The 24,690-nt window shown below is 42.8% G+C and overlaps 1 protein-coding gene across 9 annotated transcripts in view; it reads right to left on the minus strand.

The window, feature by feature from the left end:
* kn (EBF transcription factor knot) overlaps window positions 1–24,500 on the minus strand; it is a 72,633-nt gene extending 48,133 nt beyond the window's left edge. For 8 of the 9 annotated variants that reach the window (XR_010824188.1, XR_010824185.1, XR_010824186.1 and 5 more), the window contains exons 1-6: window positions 23,371–24,500; window positions 17,761–17,914; window positions 14,172–14,235; window positions 10,090–10,145; window positions 3,932–4,005; window positions 3,210–3,278 (exon numbers count right to left, since the gene is read on the minus strand). Coding sequence is in view for 4 of the 9 variants with exons in the window: in XM_066742704.1 (XP_066598801.1) it covers window positions 3,210–3,278; window positions 3,932–4,005; window positions 10,090–10,145; window positions 14,172–14,235; window positions 17,761–17,914; window positions 23,371–23,441 (488 nt within the window). In the remaining 5 variants the exon portion in view is untranslated. Of the gene's footprint in view, window positions 1–3,209; window positions 3,279–3,931; window positions 4,006–10,089; window positions 10,146–13,582; window positions 13,680–14,171; window positions 14,236–17,760; window positions 17,915–23,370 lie in introns of those variants that run through there. The other variant, XR_010824189.1, reaches the window with a different exon arrangement.
* Window positions 24,501–24,690: the final 190 nt, after the last annotated feature.

The following is a 24,690-nucleotide window of genomic DNA, read 5'->3' on the forward strand; positions in this document are numbered from 1 at the left end:
CTATCCAAAAATTATTAATGAATGCTTCAGCTCGATGTCCAACAGTGCTGCGTGAGATTGAAGTTTTGGTAGTGCGCTTTATTGGATTTGTTTGTACGAGCAGTCGATTTTTCAATAAAAAGGAAAATAACAAAGCAGGACCATTGAGAACGTCTATGCAAGAGTGCGCAAGGTTGAATAAAACGATCGTCGCGCGAGACTCGAAATGGAATCCGTCAAATTGACGGAGGGAACATCGCAGGCTCGTCACGGTGCTGAGGGATTGAGAGTGGAGAGTGGAGAGTGGAGAGAGAGAGAGAGAGAGAGAGAGAGAGAGAGAGAGAGAGAACGAGGGCTGTGACCGAGGGTGCACGAGGACTATGATCGATGCCCCGAAATTAAGGGTTCGTCCAACGAGCAAAATAAAGTTAACCAATCGTGCCACCGAACGAGCTGTCCAACCGTTATTGGCTGTGGCATTTCCGGAAGTGGAACTCCCCCACATTGAATGGCTTTAAGTGTCATCCACTTGTCCGATTTCTTCACCATTTTTTCTTCTGCTATCGAAGCCACTTACCAAAAACAAGCTTGCGGCCGTTGCAGCATCGGTGATCTACCGGGCATTTCTTTAACAATGCAGTTTATTTTTTGTCAAGAGGATCCGTCCAAGTTTTCACGAAATGACGCGAAAAAGGGAGAAAATAAATAATAGGGGAGGGATATCGGACGGTGAAAAGAGGATGAAGGGGTGGATTTTCGTAATTATGGAATGCTATTAGTCTCGCGGGATTCGTCAGCAATGGAGAAAGCCAACGGCGATGTCCGACTACGACAATACCATTTTAATTATGCATGTTAATTGGTTTTCGAGTTCAGTGTAATACCCAGCTTCTCTAGGACTATTCTCGTCAGCCTCGTCGTTCTCGAGTCCGCAGCTACGTTGATCATGCTCGATTTACTATTTGTCATCTTCCATACGAATGATGGAAGATTCCATTTTTATCGTTCTTAAAATGACACGTTAAATTTTTATGCAATTTATATGTAAAGCGAGTAGCTCTCAAATCGAATGGATAAATCCATAAGGACAGCGTTACATGTGTATATATATTATATAGAGTTCATCTCACTGACATAAAAATAAAATGCTTTTAGCGTCAAAGTTAAAGATTATTTTTGAAAATTGCACGAAAGTTTCTTTGGTAGATATACATATATATGAAAAAAATGATTTTTCTTGTATTTCAACTAGATTATTTTATACTGATAAAAAAAGCTGTTATATTTACATTTGTCAAAAATATTCACACTGATATCCATTGTAGGAAGGACAGAACTGAAATGGCCAGGGTACGCGGGTGAGGTATTGTTTACTCCTCTTTTTTTTTCAGGAGATATACGCAATTGATGGAAGTCGCGTTGTACTTTCTGCACAGCTGAGTGAGCATGTCACAATCGACTAGGGCCACCTCAATCAACGCAGCATTGAAACCCTCTGCTCTCTCCATTGTGGTTTTCTACGAGACCGAAAATCTATTAGCTACACCGCTTTTGTAAAAGATCAATAATGACATATATATTATACACATTTTACATGAGAAATTATCTCTGTGATCATCTATCCTATATATATAATTATTGCCCAAAGATTTATTTGAGAAACAAAATATGCCTATATCGAAGGGAGTTGGTTGAGACACGCGATCATACCAGAGCGTACGTACTGCACTTAAATTACGTCGTATTTGTTACGTTATATGCATATAGACGCGTGCACGACGTGCGCTGACATGCATTCTCCTGATTAATTTTTATATCGCCGACCAGATGAAGCCAGGATACGTAATCTTGCTAACATTCACATGTCACTGAATTTCTCTTTGATCTGAAATTTATGCGATGCAAAAATTGACTCTTCCCGGAAAAGGCAGAGCACAAAAGGACTCGTAAAACGACAGTTTTAATTTATGCTGATTTCATAATGTAAGATCGATAGAAACAGATTGTTGCGAAGGAGGTAAATGAAATTTGGTGAAAGCAATGTACAGGGGGGGGGGGGGGGTAAGAAATGGGTGGATAAAAGACGACTTGTTAAATCCAGTAGACAGAAAGCTTCCTGTGGAGCTGAGAAAAATAGTTACGTGCGAGCCTACGGGGCTTTACTTGTCTCGGGGAGTAGCGTGTATCCCTCGGATGTGTGGATGAAGATTTCGAGATGTCGAGGTATCGAAGCCGGTGTTGAGCACCCCTGAGCACAAGATGTCCTCCTGAAGACTATCTCGGCCTGGGTCCCGCGGGAAACCTCTTCCTTCCTACCGTTCCTATCTCAGGACACTCTATAGCCTATTCAGATACGAGACTCTCCCTGCTGCTCCACTACCTTAGCCAACATGCAGAGAGCGTAAGAAAGAGCGAGCAAAATGGAGAGTATCTGTGTGTGAGAGAGGGAGGTGGGAGTAAATGAGATAGAGGGATACATATACATGTACAAGCTGGCGAGAGAAGCAGAAGGTGAGTTCGGCGATGTGGAGAGGGAGAGGAGGAGGAGTAGGTGTCCTTGGAAGGACACAGACCACGCTCCCGTTTCTCGCGTCTATATATATATATATATATATATGTATAACAGCGTCGGTCGAAGGGCAGGCAGAGCGCCTGTACTGCACCGTATTCGAGTACTCTTCTAGCTGTGCGAGCTTTTCCTTCCACCATTCTCAACTCCTTCATACCCAAACCACCTTCCACAAAATGTATTTTGCAAGCCTAAATATCCTAGGATCGTAGATTCCCGACGGTGGCGAGTCAGAGACAGCCGAGGTGGAGCGCGCTGCGCCTCTCAAAAGCTGCTATCTCCACACACAACCGAACAACATTCCACCCAGCCCAACCCTTATTTTACAGCTCGTAACCGAGGTTTGACAACGTGATTCTAGACTCGTCGCCGACTCTCCTACGAAATCTAGCCTTTTGTCTTTATACGTCATTTCGTCGTACGTGCGAGGCCTCTCCTTACCCGGTGTGATACTAAAAAGTGGCAGAGTGGTAAGAGAAAACATCCCGCGGCTCGAATCTCTTTTATTATTCTTTCAAGCGGACAATCCAATAAAACTGTGCCAATGATGCTACCAGACTTATTTGCCAGTTATTGCTCGAGTCTCGAAATAGCATAAGCGATATAACGTCGCTGCGCAGTGCGAGTCGCTTTGTCGGGTGAAAAAATTATTAGGACTTACCGATCGATGATAACTGGATCACTGGGCGTTTCATTTCTGTTACCGCAGCTCTTCTTGTCGCAACACCGGCTGAAAAACATATACGGAGGAATGGTTTAATTTTACATCTTTTTCTTTTATTCATAATATTTTTGATTGCTCGCGGGCCAGGGGTTTGTTAGTGGAAAGATGTGAATGGATGAGAATCAAAAGCTTCTAGAGAGAAAAGTATTGGTACCCATGGGATTTCGGGGGAAGCAAAGTCCCATGGGCCAATGAGTCAGCTGCCCCCGTAGGATGATTGCACTTTCGTATGCCTCGTTACGTTTACAGCTTACTATGTATAGCTACATATACTACAAGTCTGCTTGCTTGCTTGCATAGAGTGAATAGACTCCTGCCAAGTTTGTGGCTTACACTTTATATAAATGTACTATACATCTATATCCGTGCACCTTACTCGTTGGCAAAATATTGCTCGTTCGGTCATACCGTGATCGTAAAAGTCACTGTCCATCATCGCGGATTGCCATAAAAAGATCTTACACCGCTAAAAAAACTTTACCTGCGTCAAAGACCCCCTTTTTTTTAATATATATTAACCTATAGTCCGCGCGATAATTTTGCCTCAATTATGAATTTAACGTGTCTACGTGAAACTTGAATGGTTCAAGGCGTAGATGTATAATTAGTTGAGTAGAGTGTATATAATTGTCCCCGATTTAAATAATCAATGAACGTACCTGCACATGACTTCGTGGGTCAAGAGAACTCGGCACATTTCAGGGTTCTTATCTTGACCTTCGTACATGATGGCCTGAAAAAGAAGATATAAAAAGGCGAATTATAAGGGTTGCTGTCTGTGCAAATCGATCATACTGATAAATTCGAAAGAAGTCATTGAAAATGCATTTGGCTGTTGCATGTGTCGATTTAGCTGATAATACTACAAAAAGACAAGATGCGAAAAAGTTGTTTCGTGTCGTGCAGAAAGTTGCGAGTAGGTATATAGGGAGTATGCAAGTCTCCCCGGGAGCAAGGCTACTAATCCATGGGCGGTACAAGCAAATCCGCTAAGCCTCCTTCACGACCTTCCGATTGATTTTTATTTAATGACAACACATCGCTGCCCTGCATTCGTGTATTTATGGAGAAGGGAGCGCGCCGCGGATTAGCCGCAGAATAACAAAGAGCGTAGACAGCTACTGTACGCTCTCACTTATGTAGGAGGCTCTAGAAAACACTTGGGAATAGAATCTGTTATCCTCTCTCATTGTGAAAATCGTTCAAGATATAGCATGAAATATTAATTCGCTGAATGTTCTCCAATTTGTCCAATGGATTAAAACCGAGTACTCGAATTATAATAATAAGAGACTCGAGCGTATTTTTTTATTCCATCCCTCTAATTATTCTACTCCACCGAGTAAAATTCATTGAAATAACGAGGACTTTATTTGAATAAAAAATATATATGTATTCCACTAGAGAAACGTTTATTGAGCTGTACAAATAGGGCAAATAAAACAGAAACATCGATGAATAATTGCAATCTTTCCAAAGCGAGGAAAGAAAAACTGATAAATGTAAAGATCGCAAACCGTAATAGTGTGTCGTTGTAATTTTTCATCCATGATTTACGAACAATTCCGCATTGTATTGCACATTCGTATAAAGCGTAACGATCGAAGTTGGCCGAGTTCGCGAAGGAGCGATAAAATGTAAATAGTTTGAAATACAGTGTTCCAGGGAATTCGTCGAGGTATTGCGGGCTCAACGGAGGAGCGGGACTGTGTGCACCAATGATAACGATATCAAATGCATTTCGTCCCGATGTATAGGTGCGATTTCGAAAACAGTATCGAATATTTATGCAATTGAAATAACCGAATTGAGGGCGTAAACGAAGCGGCCTCGGAGGTGAATCGATCTACGATCAATCGGTAAAAAGGAGCTGAAACATGACGATAGCGGAGGTAGAAAAATAGTACATATAGTATATAAACGGGAGAAAGTTAAAGAGGTTAGACAACCCCTGCTCCGCTATCCGTGGCCAACAGAATACACGGAGACTATATGTATACGTACGAACATCAGAGACGGTTCGAAGGTTACGTGCGTCTAAGCCGTCAAGTGTCTTAATAGTTGAAAAACATGCAATCTCATTTGTTTCATGAATAATTAGCACAAATGCTCTCTACCTTTCTATTAAAACACGTTAATAGATAACAATCGCGTTTCCTTACACTTAACCGATTAACTTTCCCTCTTTTTTTACACACCAACCTTATCTAATCATATATTTAAGAAAATACTCTTATTTCTCTCGAGTCATTCCGCTTAATTAAGATTTCAATAAAATGTTACAAGTGATACGTAGATATACCTGACGACGATTAAACTATAATGACTTTTTTCAATATACTCCTCTATACTCTTCCTCCATAATGTTCCTTCATCGGTCGAGCTGCAATTTTCTACGTTTTCAAGAAAAATTGCGTTAATTAGTTGGATAAGCATCATCCCTTTATCGCGGAGAAACGAATTTTCTATAGAAGTGCGCATGTTTATACGAACAATTATGCGCGTCTATTAGCATAATTGTCACATGGATACGTATTTGTTGAGATGTGTATGTTGAAAGTGTGTAAACTGGTTCCATGTAATCAAAGGAAATTGCAGAATGTTCCGTCGTTCTTTCATAGGTATAGATGTATAAAGGGCTGTGCGCAATAATCACCAGTTAAACACGTAAGGACGGTTGGATAGGTATATTGATAGTCGGATATCGCACTCGTCGGGTCATGCAATATTATTTGTTCAACGACTATTATACGCTCTAGCTGATCTCTTATTTATGCTCCCTATATATACTTTCCGTACTTACGTACAATTACTTTTACATACTTCACAGTAAAGTAAGCATACATATGGTAGGCGGTAAAACCGCTATTATCATCCCTGAAATTGTATGAGCTTTAAATTAGGCTAAACTATTTCCTAAATATCTCTATATCGCGTGTGTACGTCCAATTATTGTGTGCTCTTTTATATATAATAAATGTAAAAATATAATTTTCCCGTAAATATATGTATACGGTAAGGCGGAATCGGGAAGCATCAATATGCATGTTAAACATTGGAGTGAGTGTCTTGCGAGATAGTGTTACATTCTAAAGTAGTTCAAGGTCAACCATGCACGGAAGAAGCAGTCCCAGAAGGGACTTGAACTCAATTAGCGAATAGACGAAGAGTGTCCCTTGGCCTGGGTTCAACCCAGTGTAGACTGTAGATTCCTGGTTTCGAATAGAGCTCCTCCGGGACATTGCTCTTGCGGCCATCGAATTGGGATGGCATCCTGGGGGTATTGAAGATGGAGGGTGGAGGGGAATGGCGAAGAAAGTGGCGCAAAGGGTGGAAGTGTACCAGTGGCGCACCAGCGACATCAGCAGACACGGCGTACGTCCTAAGAGTACGACCAGTCAGCATCAGCCCCGAGGGGCCTTTCCTCTCTCGTCTCCTACAGGTCCCACTGGAAACATCCAGGTCCCAACTACCACCCAATTCCCACGGGAATTTTCAACTAACGACTAATAGCGTGGTTCTTTCAGAATCGCTGATAAAAATTCACCTTCCAATCCAATAATCACGCCTATTTCTTTTTTCATTTCTTTTAAATAAAACAATAGACGATTGCACCTACTCGATTTCTAACGTTTAAATTTGAAATTAACGTTTTCTTTTTGAGAATTTTGTCCTTGTAGTGACGTTAGAGTTATTGTTCCAGCAGTTTATTTTGCGAGCATTTGTAATATCGTGCAAACGATATAAGGAGAATTGTAGAGTGCTGGGTATGAAGATGGGTCGCCTTCTACCAAGAATGATAAAATCATCGTGCTTCTCGCGTAGAGAAAGATCGTATAGTTGCACCAGCAGAAGGGCGCAGATAAATTCGTAGATAGTCATTCAAATCTGCCGTAATGATTTCCATCCCGAATCGATTCCAAAAGTCCCTTGGGAATCGGGTAGTATCGACGAGCCGAGCGACCCCCGCCCCCCCCCCCCCCCCGTTTCTAGTGTACACGCCAGCCAATACATGCACACATACACAGGGTCACCCTCGCCCTTGCATCTCCCGCACCATCCTTGGGGTTGCCACACTCTTTCCTTTTCTTTCCTTATCTATCGGGGATTAACTTATCTCCAGCTTATTATTTCCTTAATCTATGGTTAAATACTCATATTTCAGTATTAACTGTGGACCCTTTCGCCCTTTCGCCCTTCCCACTATATGCCGATTCGTTTCGAATACGGATAGTGCATAAAAACTTTGAAAATTTCTCATCCACTAAAGACAGTACCCTCTCGAATTGATAGTAAACAATTTTACAAAGCGCGAGGATTCTCTTGTAATATGGAAAATATGATTTTTTTTTGGTTTAGAAAAAAAAGCCCTTAGAATTCATTATGATATGTTGTCGCGTGCTTAAAATAATTCAGGCTTTAACCGAGGATAATAACTCTGATCTAAATCACAGCACGTTTATTTTAAAACCATTTCATTTAGGAAAACCAGGGGATAAAAGCAACGAGAGCCACGAGAGGAGAGAAAAAGATACTGACGAACGGACGCTTCCACGCTACTGGGCGGATGAGAATGGGGGTTTAAAGGGGTTAGATACAATTTCCTGTTGTTCATTCATTTAAAATAACGGCTCCGCGCGGTTCTGCGCTTCCTCCATACTCGGCACGGTAAATGTTCTTTTTATCCCCGGAACTAATTACCATTTAGCATTTTTAATACCGCGAAAAAACGCGCGTTCGGGCCCTACGCGTAGGAGACGACGGGCTTCTTCTTCGCCGGAAGTTCCTCTTGGAACGTTTTATAACGTGCGGTGTTAGGCGAAAAAAAAACTCTTCTCTTTCTCTGCAAACGGCTCGTATTTTTCCGGGAATTTCAACAGGGAACTTGGCCGGTCCAACGCAGTTCCTCTTCTCTTCTTCCTTTTTGCCTCTCGCAACTCTCGAACCAACTCGGGGTGGGAGTGCGCTATACACAAACTTACTGGGAAGCGAAGAAATTGAGGAAAAGCTTAGGGGGCGGAGGGGAGTAGGGTGGTGGCTGATAGGGGTGGTACAGAAAGAGATGGCCTGACTGCTCAAGGGTTTCGATTCCGAGCTCCGAGTCGGAGCCGCGTAGCCAATTATTGCGGATTTATAACCGACCACCTAATTCGGTCTTGGTAAAGGTGGGCGCATTTCCGAGTCGCGATCCACCAACCAACCTCTACCCAAGAAACTCCCTCGTGAAATAGTAGACTTCATATTTTCATGACGTAAAATTTTCATTTTATCAAGTATTGTCCTATTATGCTATTATCTATACATTATATACCTTCTGATTTATTATTACGACATAGTACCATATATATGTATATAATCTTTTATCAGTAACCTTTTCTCTATTCGTAATTGACTCATCGTATCCTAGCAATTTTTGCTTATATACTTTGATTGTCGTTGCACATTTTTATCATACAATTACTATATGTACTATTATTATTACATAAATCACTGACTCCAATTTTTATGAAGTTATTTTATAAAGTCGGAAAGGGATTATTTGTTTAAATGTTGGAATTGATTTTTTTCAGTCCCGTAGAAAGCCGTAACGACGACTGAAAGTATAAGATCCGATTAATAAAAGGAATGAACGGTGAATCGAGTACTGGTGAGGACTGGTCGCTGCCGGAGCAAGACATCACGACTTAGTAATTTAATCAGCTAAAACTAACATCAGCTCTGTTTCCCCAGGTCGCTTTGACTATATTCCTACTTGCAGTCCTCTCCTTCTTACCACCGCAACCGACCGACCCCAAGATGATTTAATCTGCTAAAATGGTACGTTTACCTATAGGCACTTACGAGAAGCCCGACTTCGCGATGCGATACAAAATAATTTAAGAAAGTAGTTTCGTTTCTTTGGTCCTAAATGATTCTCTTTTCCTATATAGGCGCAAATTTAATTCTTTACCTATATATATAAATTGGATATTTGAATTTCTACAATATTGTACACACAAATATAACAATCCAACGTGGAAAATAATTTTTGGAGGAATAAGGGAATTGGGATCGTGTAAAGGCTATAATTCCTGATGGAAAGTTGGTCATTTGACAAAGGAGGCCGTAGGTGAGAATAGTGGTCGGATGCTTTTGTGGAGAGAAATAAGGAGTATCGAAGCTGAAAAGGGGAGCCCCTCTCAAATGTATAAAGCTCTTATCCCGGTCGGTGATCAGTTGGCGTATTTGCGTTTGCTCGAAGGTTATGATCCTTCTTTGTAGCCTATCTCAGTGGCAGGATCTACGGTCCTGCGTGTACGAGGTAGGAAACACGTGGTTCGCGGGCGACGCGCAGGACTCGCCACGTGGCGCAGATAACGGGATGGGACAGCCGCGCAGTGCCGCTTTCCCGGAGGGCTAGGAACCAACCCCCCGGAAAATTAAGTGCTTGTACTTCGGATGATAACGCCCCTACGAATTCGCTTGCATACGACACTGTGACGATTTTACCAACCCTCGTCTCTACTTTGCCAAATCCATTACGTAATTGAAAGAAAAATAAAACAGCAACACATTCATAACACATATATATATATTCTCTATTTAAAATAATTAAAACAATGAAAATACGATCAGTTTGTATCGAGTGAAAAAGTTTCAAAGACGAATTCACGATCTCACAAAAAATTGGGTATTGGATAATTTTTCAAGCATAGTCCGGACGTTAACGAGCGAGAAAACACGAAATTATTAGAGCAATTAACTTCTGGAGCGACGTAATGCGTAGAGCGCAAGAGAATGTCAAAAGCAAAGTTAAACAGTAAATAGAAGTTCTCACCTGCTTTGTCGCGGAGTCTATGAGCCTGACGTAGATATCCTGCACCTGCCTCACACCTGAAACATGGAAAAATATTGGATTTAGAGCAGTGTTGAAGCAGATTCTTTTGGGTCTCTATCTAATTGACTAAGGTAAAAGCTTGCTCCATTTACATAAACAATACAATCATTCGTAGGCTACGTATACATTCTACAAATTTGATCGACTTTGAGCATTCTCCAACGTCGTTAAAAATGATCACTAATCCTATATACATTATTTGAGTTTTTGACACCACAATTTAGTATCTATTAGTATTTGAAAGTAGGATAAACTTTCTGTCGCGATATCTATCCTCTACAGATCCGGCCATATATTTGGATTGATGAGACGGTGAGTATCGAATATAAGTTTACGTGGACAGGTTTTTTCTCCGGCAGTGGGAGTGTCCCAGTGTAATCCTAGGGAGTATTTCGGATGGACATCCTATGGCTTCCGGCCTCGCATGTCCGGTAAGCCGAGTAATCCGGACATAAGACTGCCACAGCCGGGTAGGTATAGGTAGGGGCTGGTAGACACACTCGCGTGGCATAACGCTGCTGCGGATTACGATACTTCCCTCGAAACTAACTCACAAATTACCTCGAGAAACTGTCGCGGCTTACCGGAAGTTATTGGAGGGCCAGTTTATCCTGCGCACACTCGGACATTGCACGACTAGGACCGAACACGTCGGTATATGCTAGGATTTGCAAACGCGCAGCAAGTTTACGAGTTCTGACAACTGGATGAGTGTACGGCAAAGACCATCCTTGCTCTCCGATCTGACATGTCCACTAATTAAAACTGCAAAGCACGTACCGATCGAAATGAATCCACTCGCTTATACGGCATGGATACGGTGCGCTATTGCAAAACTGCTAATTGAAGCTGCTCGGATTTATCAGGATGCGAACTTACCAACTTGGCACACTGGCTTGTTAAATTGCTCTAGACAAATATCCACCGAACGAGTTTCACTTCTGGCCACCGAATAAACTTTTTCCCCTACGTATAGATGTATACCTTTATTGATATTCCCGATAACGAATCATTAGATATTTAATCAAACGCAAAGAACTCACTTGATAAATGTTTTCATAAAAATATATAAATCTCAACGCGAGTTCACATAAGGATGGATACTGGAGCCGAGAGTATATATATATATATATATATACATGTACATATAATACTGTATATATACTTGAGTGGATCAACTATCACGACGTTATTGCGTTTCGCAACAACATTGATCCACGTGCGGAAGGAAGAAGTACTGGAATGAGAGAAAAGATAAAAGAATTGGTAAGCAGAACGGACGAAAAGAGTGAGCAATTTTAAATAAATGACTCGCATTGAATGCGAAGAATTTAGCCCTATATAGTAAGTCAGAAAGCGACATTCCGCGTTATTTATCCGCGTACATCGAGGGTCGCCGTTAAAAGGCGAGCAGGGAGCAAGAAGTTGGGTAAGAACTCGAATCGCGTGCCAGGGCCGAGATGCTTGAGCGTAAGAAGAGGAAACGCCATACCGTGGACGTTCCGTCGCTGAGCGCTCTGTGTCGTGCCAACTGCCAAGCCATCTTTTTGATTAGCATAACTAGGCGACCGAGTTTAAGGACCAAGAGTGAGACCTCGAAAAAGCGGACACCGCCTCACATTTCTATAACGCGAATCAGCGTTCCTTAATCGAGCTTACTTTTATTACGAGCAGCTTCAGTATCCTTGTCTCGTCTCGTCTCGTCTCTCTTTTTCTTGTCTACAATCTGCTCTCTTCCGTTCACCTCTCTCTCTCTCTCTCTCTCTCTCTCTCTCTCACATACAGACACACACACATATACATACATGCACACATAGGAAAACTTGGGCTAAGCATGGTCTTTTGTTGCAATAGGAAGGGAGGACTGCTAAAACGAAGTTAATAAAAAAGGGGCGATCGAGTCACGAGTAAGGAGGAGAGAGAGAGAGAGAGAGAGAGAGAGTAGGGGGAAGGGGAAGGGGGGGGGAAGAAGAGCTGAGGAACGAGGTGGAAGGAGGAAGAGCGGCTGCTGAGAGACGAACGATGACAAAAAGGAGTAAGACCCGATATGGCGAACCATCGCCAGTCACTCGGACGCTGCGCAACGCTCCTTATTTATTATTTAATTATAGATTTATTGCTCCATGGAGTGATCGGTGACGCCAGAACGTGCGCGGAGACACCTGACCGGCCATGTCCACACTCACGCTCGAGTACGCTACGTATATACGACCCGGTAGCGAATTACGCACGTTCGCCAAATCGTTCGCACCAATTTGTCTTGGGTAGAGTATATGGGAACTGCGCACTGCCAATGATTCGTTTCCTGCATGAAACTTTTATAAAGCCGAAAGGAATCGATCCCCCTCTTGCTCGCTCGCATAAATCAGTCCAACGCTGAAAGACTGCAAGGAGATAACCGGTGTAGCAAGCTTCAATTTCGACTAGTCTTCGACCATAATCGTATATTCGTCGATAATAACTTTTGACCCTCCGCAACTCGTTCACTTTTTCCTCCCCTTGTCGAAGCGTTTCATTGCAGTATTAATTAAAAAATCGTTAATTGTACTTGTTTCTTTATTCGTGCTTGTTTATACATAGACAAGAATCATTATCTTACGGTAAATGGAAAACACGTTATTTTATTCCACTTTACTCGATTTATATCTATTGGTATCGTTAAAACGACTACAGTAAAACTCGAAATTACGAATCCTAGACGTAAATGCCATTATTTCTCTGTTTGCAGCAGTTAGTTGCTTCTTGCTCGCGAAGTTGGCAACACGTTTTATTGTCCATAGATGGCCGAGCGGCTTTTCAGTGAGTCCTGCCAACGCAAAAATATCGCATTGATTGATCGGTTCCGAACAGTATATCAACAAGAAATCCTGCATTACTGCGATCGTCTGGTGGAAAGAAGAACGTAAGGTGAGGAATGATGCAGAGAGGCGAGAGTGAGAAGAAGGAAAAAGATGCGAGCTTTGCAAAGTAAGCAGCAAGAAGAGGATGGGGATATTGGTTTGACCTGATCGTGGCTGAGAGGGAAAGAGTAAGAAATGCGAAGAAAAGATTCGTTCGGCGGAGAAAAGAAAAGGGAGTAAAGACAGGAAGCAACCGAGTCGAATCCTGTGGGGCAAAAAACTAACCACCAATATGAGGGAGCCCCATGGATAGCGCCTCTTCACTTGAAAATAATATGCTTCTTATTAAGAAAGAGTCTTTCGAATCATGGACCACCTTTGAAATATCTTCAAGTAACCTGCGTTTCTTTCTGCTAGTGTAGCAAACCAAATCACCCCATTAGATACTCACTCATATTTTACAAATCGACAAGCAGTGTCTATACAGTGACACTTAATTGGCTCGAAAATATTCACAGCCTCTACATGCACACTCGAGATCAGATTTACGCAAATATTTACGAGTATATGCGATATGCTATATGCTTATTTACGAGGTAGCTGTTGCCATTTTTTGTCCCTGCGTGATCAGTCAGTGACATAAAATATGTCTCTGTTGCGGTCGGACCTCGAAAAGTTCCTGAGCTTTTTAGCACGCTCCTAAGAGACTGGGTGTCCACGAGGAATGTTGATGACCCGTCATCGACGCTTCGGATGGGGCTGTTACGCACTTTGGGCCACCAAGAAAACGCGTTTGCAGATCGTGGCGAGATCTGCTCCCTGCACGGGCGCCTCTTCAAATGCATCGCGTCACGTTTTTCTCTTCCTCTCGTTTCGTACGAATCTTTAACTTTTTCTTACGTCATTACTTCGTTCTTATCTCATCAGACTACAACACCCCCTTCCATACTACAACACACTTTTTTATATCAACGAAATTATGAGCTTTTAAAAAATTCAAATAGTCAACGCAACAATAATTGCTATCGACATACATACATTAGATGCGTTCGTATCTACTGCAGAAAACCAGTTTTGCTGTCTAGCATATGGTTTCTAATTGTCTATTACTGGAATAGTTATAGAGAGAGAGAGAGAGAGAGAGAGAGAGACATCTAATTTGAAAAACATTCTCTTACTCACCATTGGAATATAACAGATGCAGACTGTATTGGATACCATTATTCGTTTTCGGTCCCTCCGACTCCTGAAACATAACATAAGCGTAAGTTTATTGAGACATATTTTATTAATAAGTATATATATATGTGCATGTATATGTTAACAAGGATAATGTGTCTTACGATACAACCCCACGAATCTAATAGGTTTCTCCATTTTAATTAAGTGCATCGTGACGTAACACTTGGTACTGTGTGCCCCACCTCACGCTAATTATTAATTTCTTGATGCGCCTGTAAGAGCCGCGCCATTACGCATTGCGTGGCATGCGATGCATAATTATCATTCGACCGACCCCGTCGACGAGTCATGCGTGCATGGCACACCATATGCCATCCGCGGTAATGCATTCACAAATATCAAACCCTAAAGAAAAACGCGAGCCAACCCCCGCTTGCACTCCTATACCTTTTGGCCACTTTCACAATAAACTGCAGCGATGTGCCCGATCAGATTTCAGATGCTTCATTATCTTAATGAAACGTCTGTGCGAGCATTATCTACAAACATTTTTTTATAACTGCGGCGTGTAGGATTCGAATTATTTGATTATAGGTTTACTCTCATGCACGTTTAATGAAATCTTTAAACACTAATTTTTCACTCTTTTAATTTAATAACTTTTACTGTTCACGTTAAATGTCATTTCCTCCTCGCTATAATCTCGATCAGTGTATTTAATATATTAAATTAAACGAAATATAAAATACTGAGTACTAAAGTCAAATAATAAAAAGTCAGACACTATATATGCAGTTATTTCAAGAAACATCTTGGACATATTTACATAGGTACTACAATTTATTATATTTATTGAAGATATTGCTTTTTTTAATTCTACTGCTTCTATGTGTATATTATTTACGTATATATAGAAAAAATTAGATGACAATGGTTATCCAAGTATTTCAATTCTTACGAAGGAATTATAAGGAAGAATTATTTTTTGTTTAATAATACGCGAAATGAAGAAAGATGATAAAAGCCGTGATTGAAAGTTTTTCATCGTCCTAACCATTAGTACTCCCTGGATCACTAGAGCTATTAATCTCGAAATTCAGTGGCGCACGAGCGAAATTAATCAGGTATATGCGTGGTCTAGCCGATTTCTTATCCGTTTGCTATATACACTTTTTAATTAAACGAGAAGAAAAAGTCGATTGTGCGCCGAATGAATAAAAGCAGAGGAGAGTATATACAATCCAATCAAGAATTGAGAGTTCAAATGAACTCTCGGTTTTATAGCCAATAGTTTTGGCTAAAAAAGGCAAAGAGTCATCAATTGGAGGAAATTATGAAATTGCGGTTAAAAGGTAAAAATTTGTAAAAAGTGCACTGTGGAACGTAAATACTCTCCGATATGCTCGATTAGAATGATGTATGTGAAAGTTGAAGCGTGTTAAGTAAACTTTTTAGCGCTTTAACACCGACCAACGCGTGTCCAGTTAAAATAATTGAATCTCCCGAAAGTATGTAAATGTCTGACCTCGGGTCGAGACAAGGTGGCATGCACAGGGGTACGGACGGTACTCGGCGCGAGGCTGATGTATATCCGCGGTGCATGACCCTAATTAATAGGGAAGCCACGCGATGCGAATGTCCGGTCACGTGAATTATGCACCTACACTTGAGGTTGGACCGAGTTGACCAATTTCGAGGATGAACAAGGCAAACCTCGGTAGCATTGGTACCGTGCTTAATTTAAATTTAGAATAAAAACACTGTGCAAGATCGAACCATGCAAATCCTAAGAAAGTAAATTTTATTTTCTTTGCATGTAATAGGTACTAGAGTTGATAAGGATCGATTGGCAATACGAGCCGATGATTCTCGCGATGAGTTATGTATATATAACCAAAGGACAATTCTTCGATTGGTACTCATCCCTCTTTGACGACCGTGCTGCTCCACTCAGTCCACTCTACCGGTCGAATTAGTCTGCGATTTATGGCGGATAGATTTATTAGGGGATGTACCTCGTTACACTGGGGCGTAGGCTGGTTGGACGGTGGAAGAGAGGGAGAGATTTCCGACAGTACAACGTCGATATAGCGACTGAACTGGAGGGCGAAGCAGGAATTCCAGAGGTTACGGACGGGATTACGTTCCGATAATTTATATGCGCACGGACCTTAAGGATCGTTCTCCACCGATAGGTATATATACCGTACTTGCAGATTTCCATCCTGCATCCATATACTTTCGATCGTACCGTTCGATCGATCGAGTGTCGATTTGCTACCTCGACCCGCGTAACCATTTACCACTTGTCGACACGTACATATCAATGCCCATCACAATGTGTAGCTGCATATATACACACACACACACATATATATACAAGTCTGACAGCATAGAAACACGTAATGCACTACTCTTGCCACTTACATTTTCATGCATTACCTTCGAGTAGATATATTATCAAAATCACTTTATACTATGTTGTATACCAATTACGCCCAGCTACATAAGTTCATTCTAATTAGCTGCTGCTATTCCATACTAGGAGAGCAAGTGTCGCGAAAAGAACGAGTTTAAGAGTCTTTTCGAATAATTGCCTCGAGAGGAATATTTTATTTGTCATGTGCATGTAGCATGCAATGTACGCTTCATATACTGTAATCCAACAGTTTGTTTGTAGCTTATATACCTATACATGAAGCGATTTCTCTTGCGCAAGTGTAGCGCTCGCGCTGCATCAAGTGGATGCTATATAGAGTTTCCTTAAACAGCTGTACTAATTGACCAATAGAAAGTGGAGCTCTATAACGATAAACGTGCTGATAATCGCGTCCCGTTCCACAGTATTCTTTCGGGGACGCGAAATAATAATTCTGCTAGTAAAAAATGATGTAACTTTTTTCATATTTTTGGTTGATGGAAAATATCTTTCCATCAACGATAATCAAAAGTGAAAAATGTTCAGCTTTAAAATGAATTAACGAATGATACTTGTATGATAAAAAGCAGACGTAGACAGGAGGGGTGGCCTTAATTATTTAGGGCAGTTCGCCTCGCGTGACCTTCCTCACCGACGCTTCTCCACGTTCCGTTCGCCTTCGTTTCTCGGCTGGCCAATGGATTTTCACCTGTCCGGTTAATTGCTGGAAAACCCGTAGCCGAATCGAGTCCATCGATATGTATTCGTGCAACAACCAGAACCGTTTAATATTTGACATAGAACCGATGGAAACGGCAATTATTGAGATAAGCGAACTCGCGCGATGTTCCCTGATTTTGTATAGGTGTGTGTGTGCGTATGTGTGTGTGTTTTATAAAGAGCCCTTTACTCTCTCCTTTTTCCCCGAATGTCCTCCGGGACTCTGGATAGCCGAAAACGTCGAGGGACCAATGAGAGCCCGAACTTGCCACTCGACACCACGTTAATTTTTACTTTCTTTTTATTCCCTCCGATTACCAAACGCTGTACCAATATCCCGTAAAAAAAGATTTTCCTTCGATGCAGACCGATACGATATTCCATTGAATAAAAATTGATTCGTGTAAAAATTTTTTAATTCTATTAAAATTTGATATAAAAGATTCTCACTTGATCCTTCTCGACGAAACCCATGAAGGACGTTCTCTCGATTTCGATAGGTTGACCATGTCTATCGTAGAGAGCGATTACAAAATGGAAAAAATTGCTTTTCCTTAAATTACTCGGTGGCTGCTTCTCAAAGTGTGCCCTGCCAACGCCAACCCTGTAATCAGAGAGAAACACATATCAGGTTAAAGTAGAAATACCAAGCATGTGGTCGTACGGTGCACAATTATCGCAGTATATGATAAATACGGAAAAAATGAGATAGATTATTGGTCTTATGCAAAGAGCACGAATGAAAGATTCTAATGATTCGTCGTGGACAAAGCATAAGTTGGCTGTGGATGGTAGGTTTGATGCTAAATGGTGAGATTAAGTACGGCTAGCCGTTGGAACGGTATAGGGTAGGCGAAGAGTATGCCCACCCGACTCGTCCTTGAATGCAATAAGAATGGTCGAGGTGGAGAGGAGGAAAGACAAACGAGGTCGGCCGTGGATGCTGGGGAAGCGCGCAGGTGGCCTCGACGCCTTAAAATCCCATTAAGGTCTCATGTGCCGAGATTAGGCCGCCGGACTCCAATGCCATCTTTGAGTAATGGTACAAAAGTCCCTCCCCTCTTCTTCTTCTTCTTCCTCTTCTTCTTCTTCTTCTTCTTCCTCCTCCTCCTCCTCCTCCTCCTCCTGCCCCTACTCTTATCTTCCTCTTTCTCACTTCAGTTCAGTCGAGCTCGATTCTGCGCGCGCTGTGCCACAAACACAGGATTCATCCGTAAAACATCACTCTATCTCGATCGGACTTCAGCAGCAACGTCCACCTTCTTTTGCCTATTCGAAAACTTGCCGTCCCCACCTAACCCCTCTCTCCCTTCCGCAACGCTAACATCAAAGTTCCGCGTACCGAGAATCGTAACGAAGTTGCTTTTCCTACCAACTTCCTGCTGCAACAAAGTTAAATATTGTTCATGGGGTACAAAGTCAGGCCAAAGTTCTCTGACAGCCCAAACAGCAAATTCCCTAAAATTCCTCTGCATCAATCGTATACAACATTGGTCGTCGATATATACGCTTTCCTAATCATTATAGAATACTCTATAGGTTTGGAAGAGTAAAATGACAATATTTTCCAAGAAAATTTATTATTTTGAGAACGAATCTTAAAGAAGAATGTCGTGTTTATCGTCTTTGGCGTTCAGCCTTCGACTGATTAGTCCATATCACTCGATTTTCAGTCTGACCTCTACATGTCCATCACTGTTTATCCTGATTCGTTGCCGCGATTGTCTTCGGTGGCCGACGCTTCGATTATCATACATTTTATTTCGTATGCCACACACATATATATATTTATTTATTTTGCTGCATTGTGTTGTAATATTTCAATTAACCGTGCTATCTGGCGCAGGAGAAGGGAGGACACTGAGCGTAATATAGGAAACGTTTGAAAATCTCCACTGAGAAATCAGATTATCGTGGAATGGCGGTAACGATAAAACCGTCGCGGGTACCTGGGTCAACTCTCGAAGCGGAAAACTCAATCGGCTGACTCGGAAATGGATAGCGACAGTTACACGACACGTTTGTGAAATAAATGATGCTAGCGTTGGCACATTATCAAATAGTGGATATATACACTCATGCACTCCCACTGCTCGCTTTACACGCTACATCTAACGCGTCTTGTCATCATAATAATTTACAGAATTTTCGAACTGTACGTTCCGCGTAACCGCGTGCGCGTTGTCGTTCGAATGATTAAAAGTACGCAGTTAACGCAGTTTTATGAGTACTATCTATATGCACGATAATATTTCACGCTTATATACTACGTGACAAATGTATGATATATTCCGATAATAAAAGTCCAATGCCATGGTTAAGCAGAATGTAAATACTTGCAGGATTATTATATTAACACTGCTTAAAAAGTCGTATTAATGATCGATGAAAATGATTGGTCGGAGTAGCGTTAAAAGTGGTGTAAAAGGGATTTTCAATGTAAAAAGAAAGCAGTTGAATTGGACAGGCGAAAATCGTATGATGAAGAGTAGACTCGGCGAAAAAGCTATATATATATATAGATGCACATGTGGGGAGGGGGTGAATGCGAGTCTGGGTGCAGGACACTCGGAGCGGAAAACTGAATCGGCTGCTCCGAAAATGAATAGCGGCAGTTTTGCAGCACATTTGCGAAATAAATGATGGTATCGGCGGTGCGTTTGTCACGGCGGCGGACGATGGGACAAGGCCGCTGGCGGTGCACACTGGTACCTGTACTGCTCTGGCAACAACGCTTGAAACAACGAGACAACGAGAGAGGAATAGTAGGATAGGAGGAATAGAATAGGATAAGCGACAGTTTCGAGGGACGTGGGACTCTGGTGGATGGCTATATGGATAGAGCGGGGCCGGGCAATGAGGGGGTTGGCTGCGCGGGAGGGAGGGGGAGTGATGTACTGCTCGTGTCGATAATTATCGGTGGCTGATTAACCGGCCGCCGGTTCGCGCCCCATAACTCTCGACGTCCGATTATTTTGCCCCGTTTGCCATGCACCAATTCCTATACAACACTGCGTAGCCGTATTCGACCGCTTGCTTCTACGCCGTTACAATATTGCAACGAGCCTCCAATTTTCCCCAGAAATCATCCCTACAGCTTCCTCGCTTCACTCTCCTCAAATTTGCTTCCCTCAAACTTGCTTTCCGTTGCGGAAACGCGTCGAATATCTAGTCCTTGCCCCCTCTCCTCTTAATCAATGTAAAATTTCATTAATAATCATTTTGTTGGATTAAAGTATATATTACTTTAGTAGGTAGAACCCGCGTTAACCGCACAGCTTCAATCTTATCAACGGAAAGTTGAAAATCTGGCCAATTTGCCTCCTCGGTTAAATTTTTAGCGGCTCGAATAGCGCTGTGCGTCGAGTATATAGGGTATCCTGCAATTCAGTGGTGTTGGGGTTTAAAGAGATGTGGCGTAGTGTGGAGCGCTCGCACGGTGTCCAGAAAGGCCAATTTAGCAGCCAGGAATAATTATAATCACCCGGACAGAGAGTACTTTCAGCCAATATTCCTCTATTAAGCGGCTATTTTTCGCGTCATTTCATACTTCCAACGCACTCTGCGCGACTATATAGCCCGCACGTACGTGGAAAATACAAAATCACACTCGAAAACGCGCGAATCCCTATACTTGTATGCATCGAATTATAAAAGACTGAATAAAAAGTGGAAGAATCGTAATTGTCAAAACTTTTACTGGCATTCTCACAACGATAAATACTGGTGGTTAGATATTTTGTGCTTGCTGAAATTACGAAACACGTTTGTTTCCGAAGCAAAAGTGTTATTGCTGATATTGTGAAGTATAGGGAGCAGATAGGGGACAGTTATTGTTATTGCAGAACGGATTTTGCGGGCAAAATGAAAATTTCCCGGTAATTCGGAGCGTGACGCGTATTATCTGGCGTTTTCGGCAAATAATCGATGCTGGGATATACTTGCGTATAATCCGGTGTACTCGGGAGCGTGTGTCATTTGACTGTGTGGCACCGAGGTGGAGGTGATAATTACCAAAGCCATTCGCGCTAACCGTACGTACAATTTGCCAGCAACACTTTCCGTGAGAGATAACACCAAATCGCGCACGGCAAACGCCATATCCGATACAGCTGGAAATCGAGCCTGCGGCCATTTGAAAGCGCCCAATCTTTCTTCCGCTTCGTCTAAATCGACTATTTCAACTGATTTGCAGGGCACCCGATTGATCGATAAAGACGCATCGCTCGCACTCTCCCTGCATACAGAGCAAATCGAGAAACAAACCGACCGCTCAGAACCTCGAATTATGGCATGAAAGATCCAGCGCAATAATAAACTTTGCCAATTGTTTAGGTATGACACACGCGTATATATATATATATATATATATATTTATATATAATATATATACACATGTACATATTTTATTGAACTGGAACGACCAATGCTATTTGCACATCGTGTATTATAGACGAAATTTTCCTGTAATATAGCACAGCACGTGGGGTGTACAGATACGAATTCGCGGATAAAGCAATCGCAGAGAATTACAATAAATCCGCAGTTAATGCGTACCACCGGCGAGCGTTAGTTATTACGAGTTAGCGGAAACAGAAGCGTAGTCTATTTACGCTCGCGCGCCCAGCATGATTCATAATGTAGCCCGAGATAATGAGCAATTTGTTATATATCCGAATGTAATTTCCTACTCCTACGCGTTATTTCGAACCTCTATTGCAGGTTTAAAACATTCGCTTTGCTATCCTATGAAATACAAGGATTTTTCGCGTTTTAATATTATCATATATGTATATATATATATAGGTATATATAGACAAAAGTGTAAAACGCTTTCCCATATAATTCTACAGTTTGCTTCGAGACGGGCCAAATGCGAGAGTGCAGTCATCGCTTTCCATTCTCCGCGCGCACGACACCCCCTCCCCCTTCCTACGAGCATGCTGCTTTAGTGCTTCATTAGACGGCTAACTTTTTTTAGGGGTTTTTAAAAAGCGCCAGAGTTTATGTCCGCTTCTCGGGAGTTTTAAAACAGTTTCACGCGAAGAAGCGACCACGTTACAAGCGCTCTTCAGGGCTCAACGAAACTTTTCTCAAAGCGAATTCTCTCTCGACGTGCTGCGCGTTTTCAGCTGAACAAGTTGCTTCTTAATAGCTCGGGAAGACGCTATCCGCCCGAGCATCCGAACGTTTTTTCTATTGGGAATAAAATTACACCGGCTTCTGACAAATTCTCCAATTTTTTCTACCGCCGTGATATTTAATTTCCGGCGTCTCGCTGTACGAAGATTAAACGACGACGGGGTAAACTTGTCTCATCGACGATTCAACGAATGATGTACCGTTGGCGTTTAACCGCAACGATAGTATATTCTCCCGCATCGTTCAGGCTGACATTTAATCTTTTTCACGCGGTAATTTCGCTCCATTCGCGTCCGTTAGCTCTCTTTCCTCTACCATGCTTCGCTAACGTTGTGAATTGCTACTGGGTGAGATTATTCGAGGTATCCACGCTATTGGATTAACGAGGAGGACGGCTTAAAGCGCGTGGTTTACCTCCGAGAATCCTCCTTATCCACCGTGTATGCGCTACAATCTATATCTGTACTTCCCTAGTTCGCACGTCATGCAAATCCTTTAAGCGAGTCAACGATAAAGCACCTTTTATCGTTCTGAAACCTCGATCATGTTCCAACTACGTCTCATCCATATTGTTAAAATTGCAAGAGTTAAAAACTCCAAGTAATATTAGTATTCTCGATTTTCATATATAATTTTCTGCCTTGTTACTTTATTATTATCTTCTCTCAAGACTTTTATAAAATCTTTTCTAAAACCTTATTTCTTTCTATATATATATACAGTATATAGTGCGCTACAGATACTACAGAATGTAATACTGCGTTCTACCATTATGCTCGTACCAAATCTTCCCCGTTTCCATGAAGGCGGAGGACGACAATCAAGCATGTGGGGGAGGGGGAATTTTCAATCGAATACAAGGAATATAGAAGATGGAATGGTTGCATGTCAACGATAAGAGACGTCATTGGTACTTACGTTCCGTTGTCAGCAATGGCAGGTTGTGGCCAGGCACGTGGGACGGGCTCCTCTTTGAGTATCTGCCTCATATCTTGGGGTGCGAAGACCAAAGGTGCCCTCGGGTGATGATGAGGAGGTGGGGGTGGTGGTACACTCGCTCCATAGAGCTTCCGTCCCCAGTGACCTTCGAGGTCTACCGGACTTCCGGCGCCGGTATTGGCGCCGGTACCACCACCGGCCCCCAAGCCCAGCGGCCATGGCGACCCCCCAGCTCCCACGATAGTGGAGCTGGACAGGACGCTCCACTCGTCGGACCGCGTGGTGAGGCCGTAAGGACTCTCCTGGGGCAACAGGCTTCCTCCTTCTATTGGCCACCCTTCGCGAAAACTCTCCTCCGCTCTTACGAGCAAACCCACCGATCCGTCGCTTTTATCAGCGTTATCAGTCAAAGCGACCAATCCGCCAACTTCGATCCGCTACCGCAAAAGTCCTTCTCGAATACGAACATTAATCACCCCAAGAAATCTGTCACTTTCGCCACGATTCTCACATGCACGGAGTCTCAAGGAAGATACGAAACGCTATACAGAGGGAGAGGGAGAGAGAGAGTTAGTCTCGATTGTGGCACGTGGCCGAGTTTCACCGATGGCGCTCCGATCGACTGTCAAATTTGAAACTGGCCCGGGCGGAGAGCTCGGAGTCTCGGACACATTTGGAAGATGGTCGCACGATCCTCGGAGCGGAGGGAAGATGATGATGATGATGAGATGGTTGTCCGTTATCACAGTCACACACACAGAGCGATCGCACTAGTCGAAACCGATCGGAGATTGATGGAGCGATGTTGATGGAGAGACACGAAGATTTGCAGTAGTGCGGTAGAGGGAATATGGAGAGCAGAATGGTAGTGCGTGGTGAGTATAATGGTGGTGGTGCTCCAAGTGGTCGCACGAGGCACGAGGCACGAGGCGTCTAGGCGTCTCGTGACCGGGAGAGAGGTCCTTCGAGGTCCCCAGCCGCGCGTTGCTTCCCGTTACGGCGCCGCTTGTCGAATGTGTCAGGGCCGGCGTGAGCGGCGCGCCAGCGGGTCCCACGGGGTCGACCCGTGCCCAGGATGGGCGCGGTGCCCCCATGGTGGGTGCGGCCAACTCTACGCGCGCACCACGCGCAACGGCCAACGCCAGCAAACCGGACGAGCCTCCGTTCACCATCGCCAATCAAAATGCACCTATTCCACCAATCGGATCTCTTCCATTTCCCGCTTAACGACGCCCATCGCAACGCCGGACACGGTGGCGCCGCGCCGGCAACGCTCGGAGGCTATCATTCCGGCGCCAG

This window comes from Prorops nasuta, unplaced genomic scaffold (genome assembly GCF_024137725.1).
Source record: "Prorops nasuta isolate Cenicafe-Biocafe unplaced genomic scaffold, Cenicafe_Pnas_1.2 PNAS00030, whole genome shotgun sequence".
NCBI lineage: Eukaryota > Metazoa > Arthropoda > Insecta > Hymenoptera > Bethylidae > Prorops > Prorops nasuta.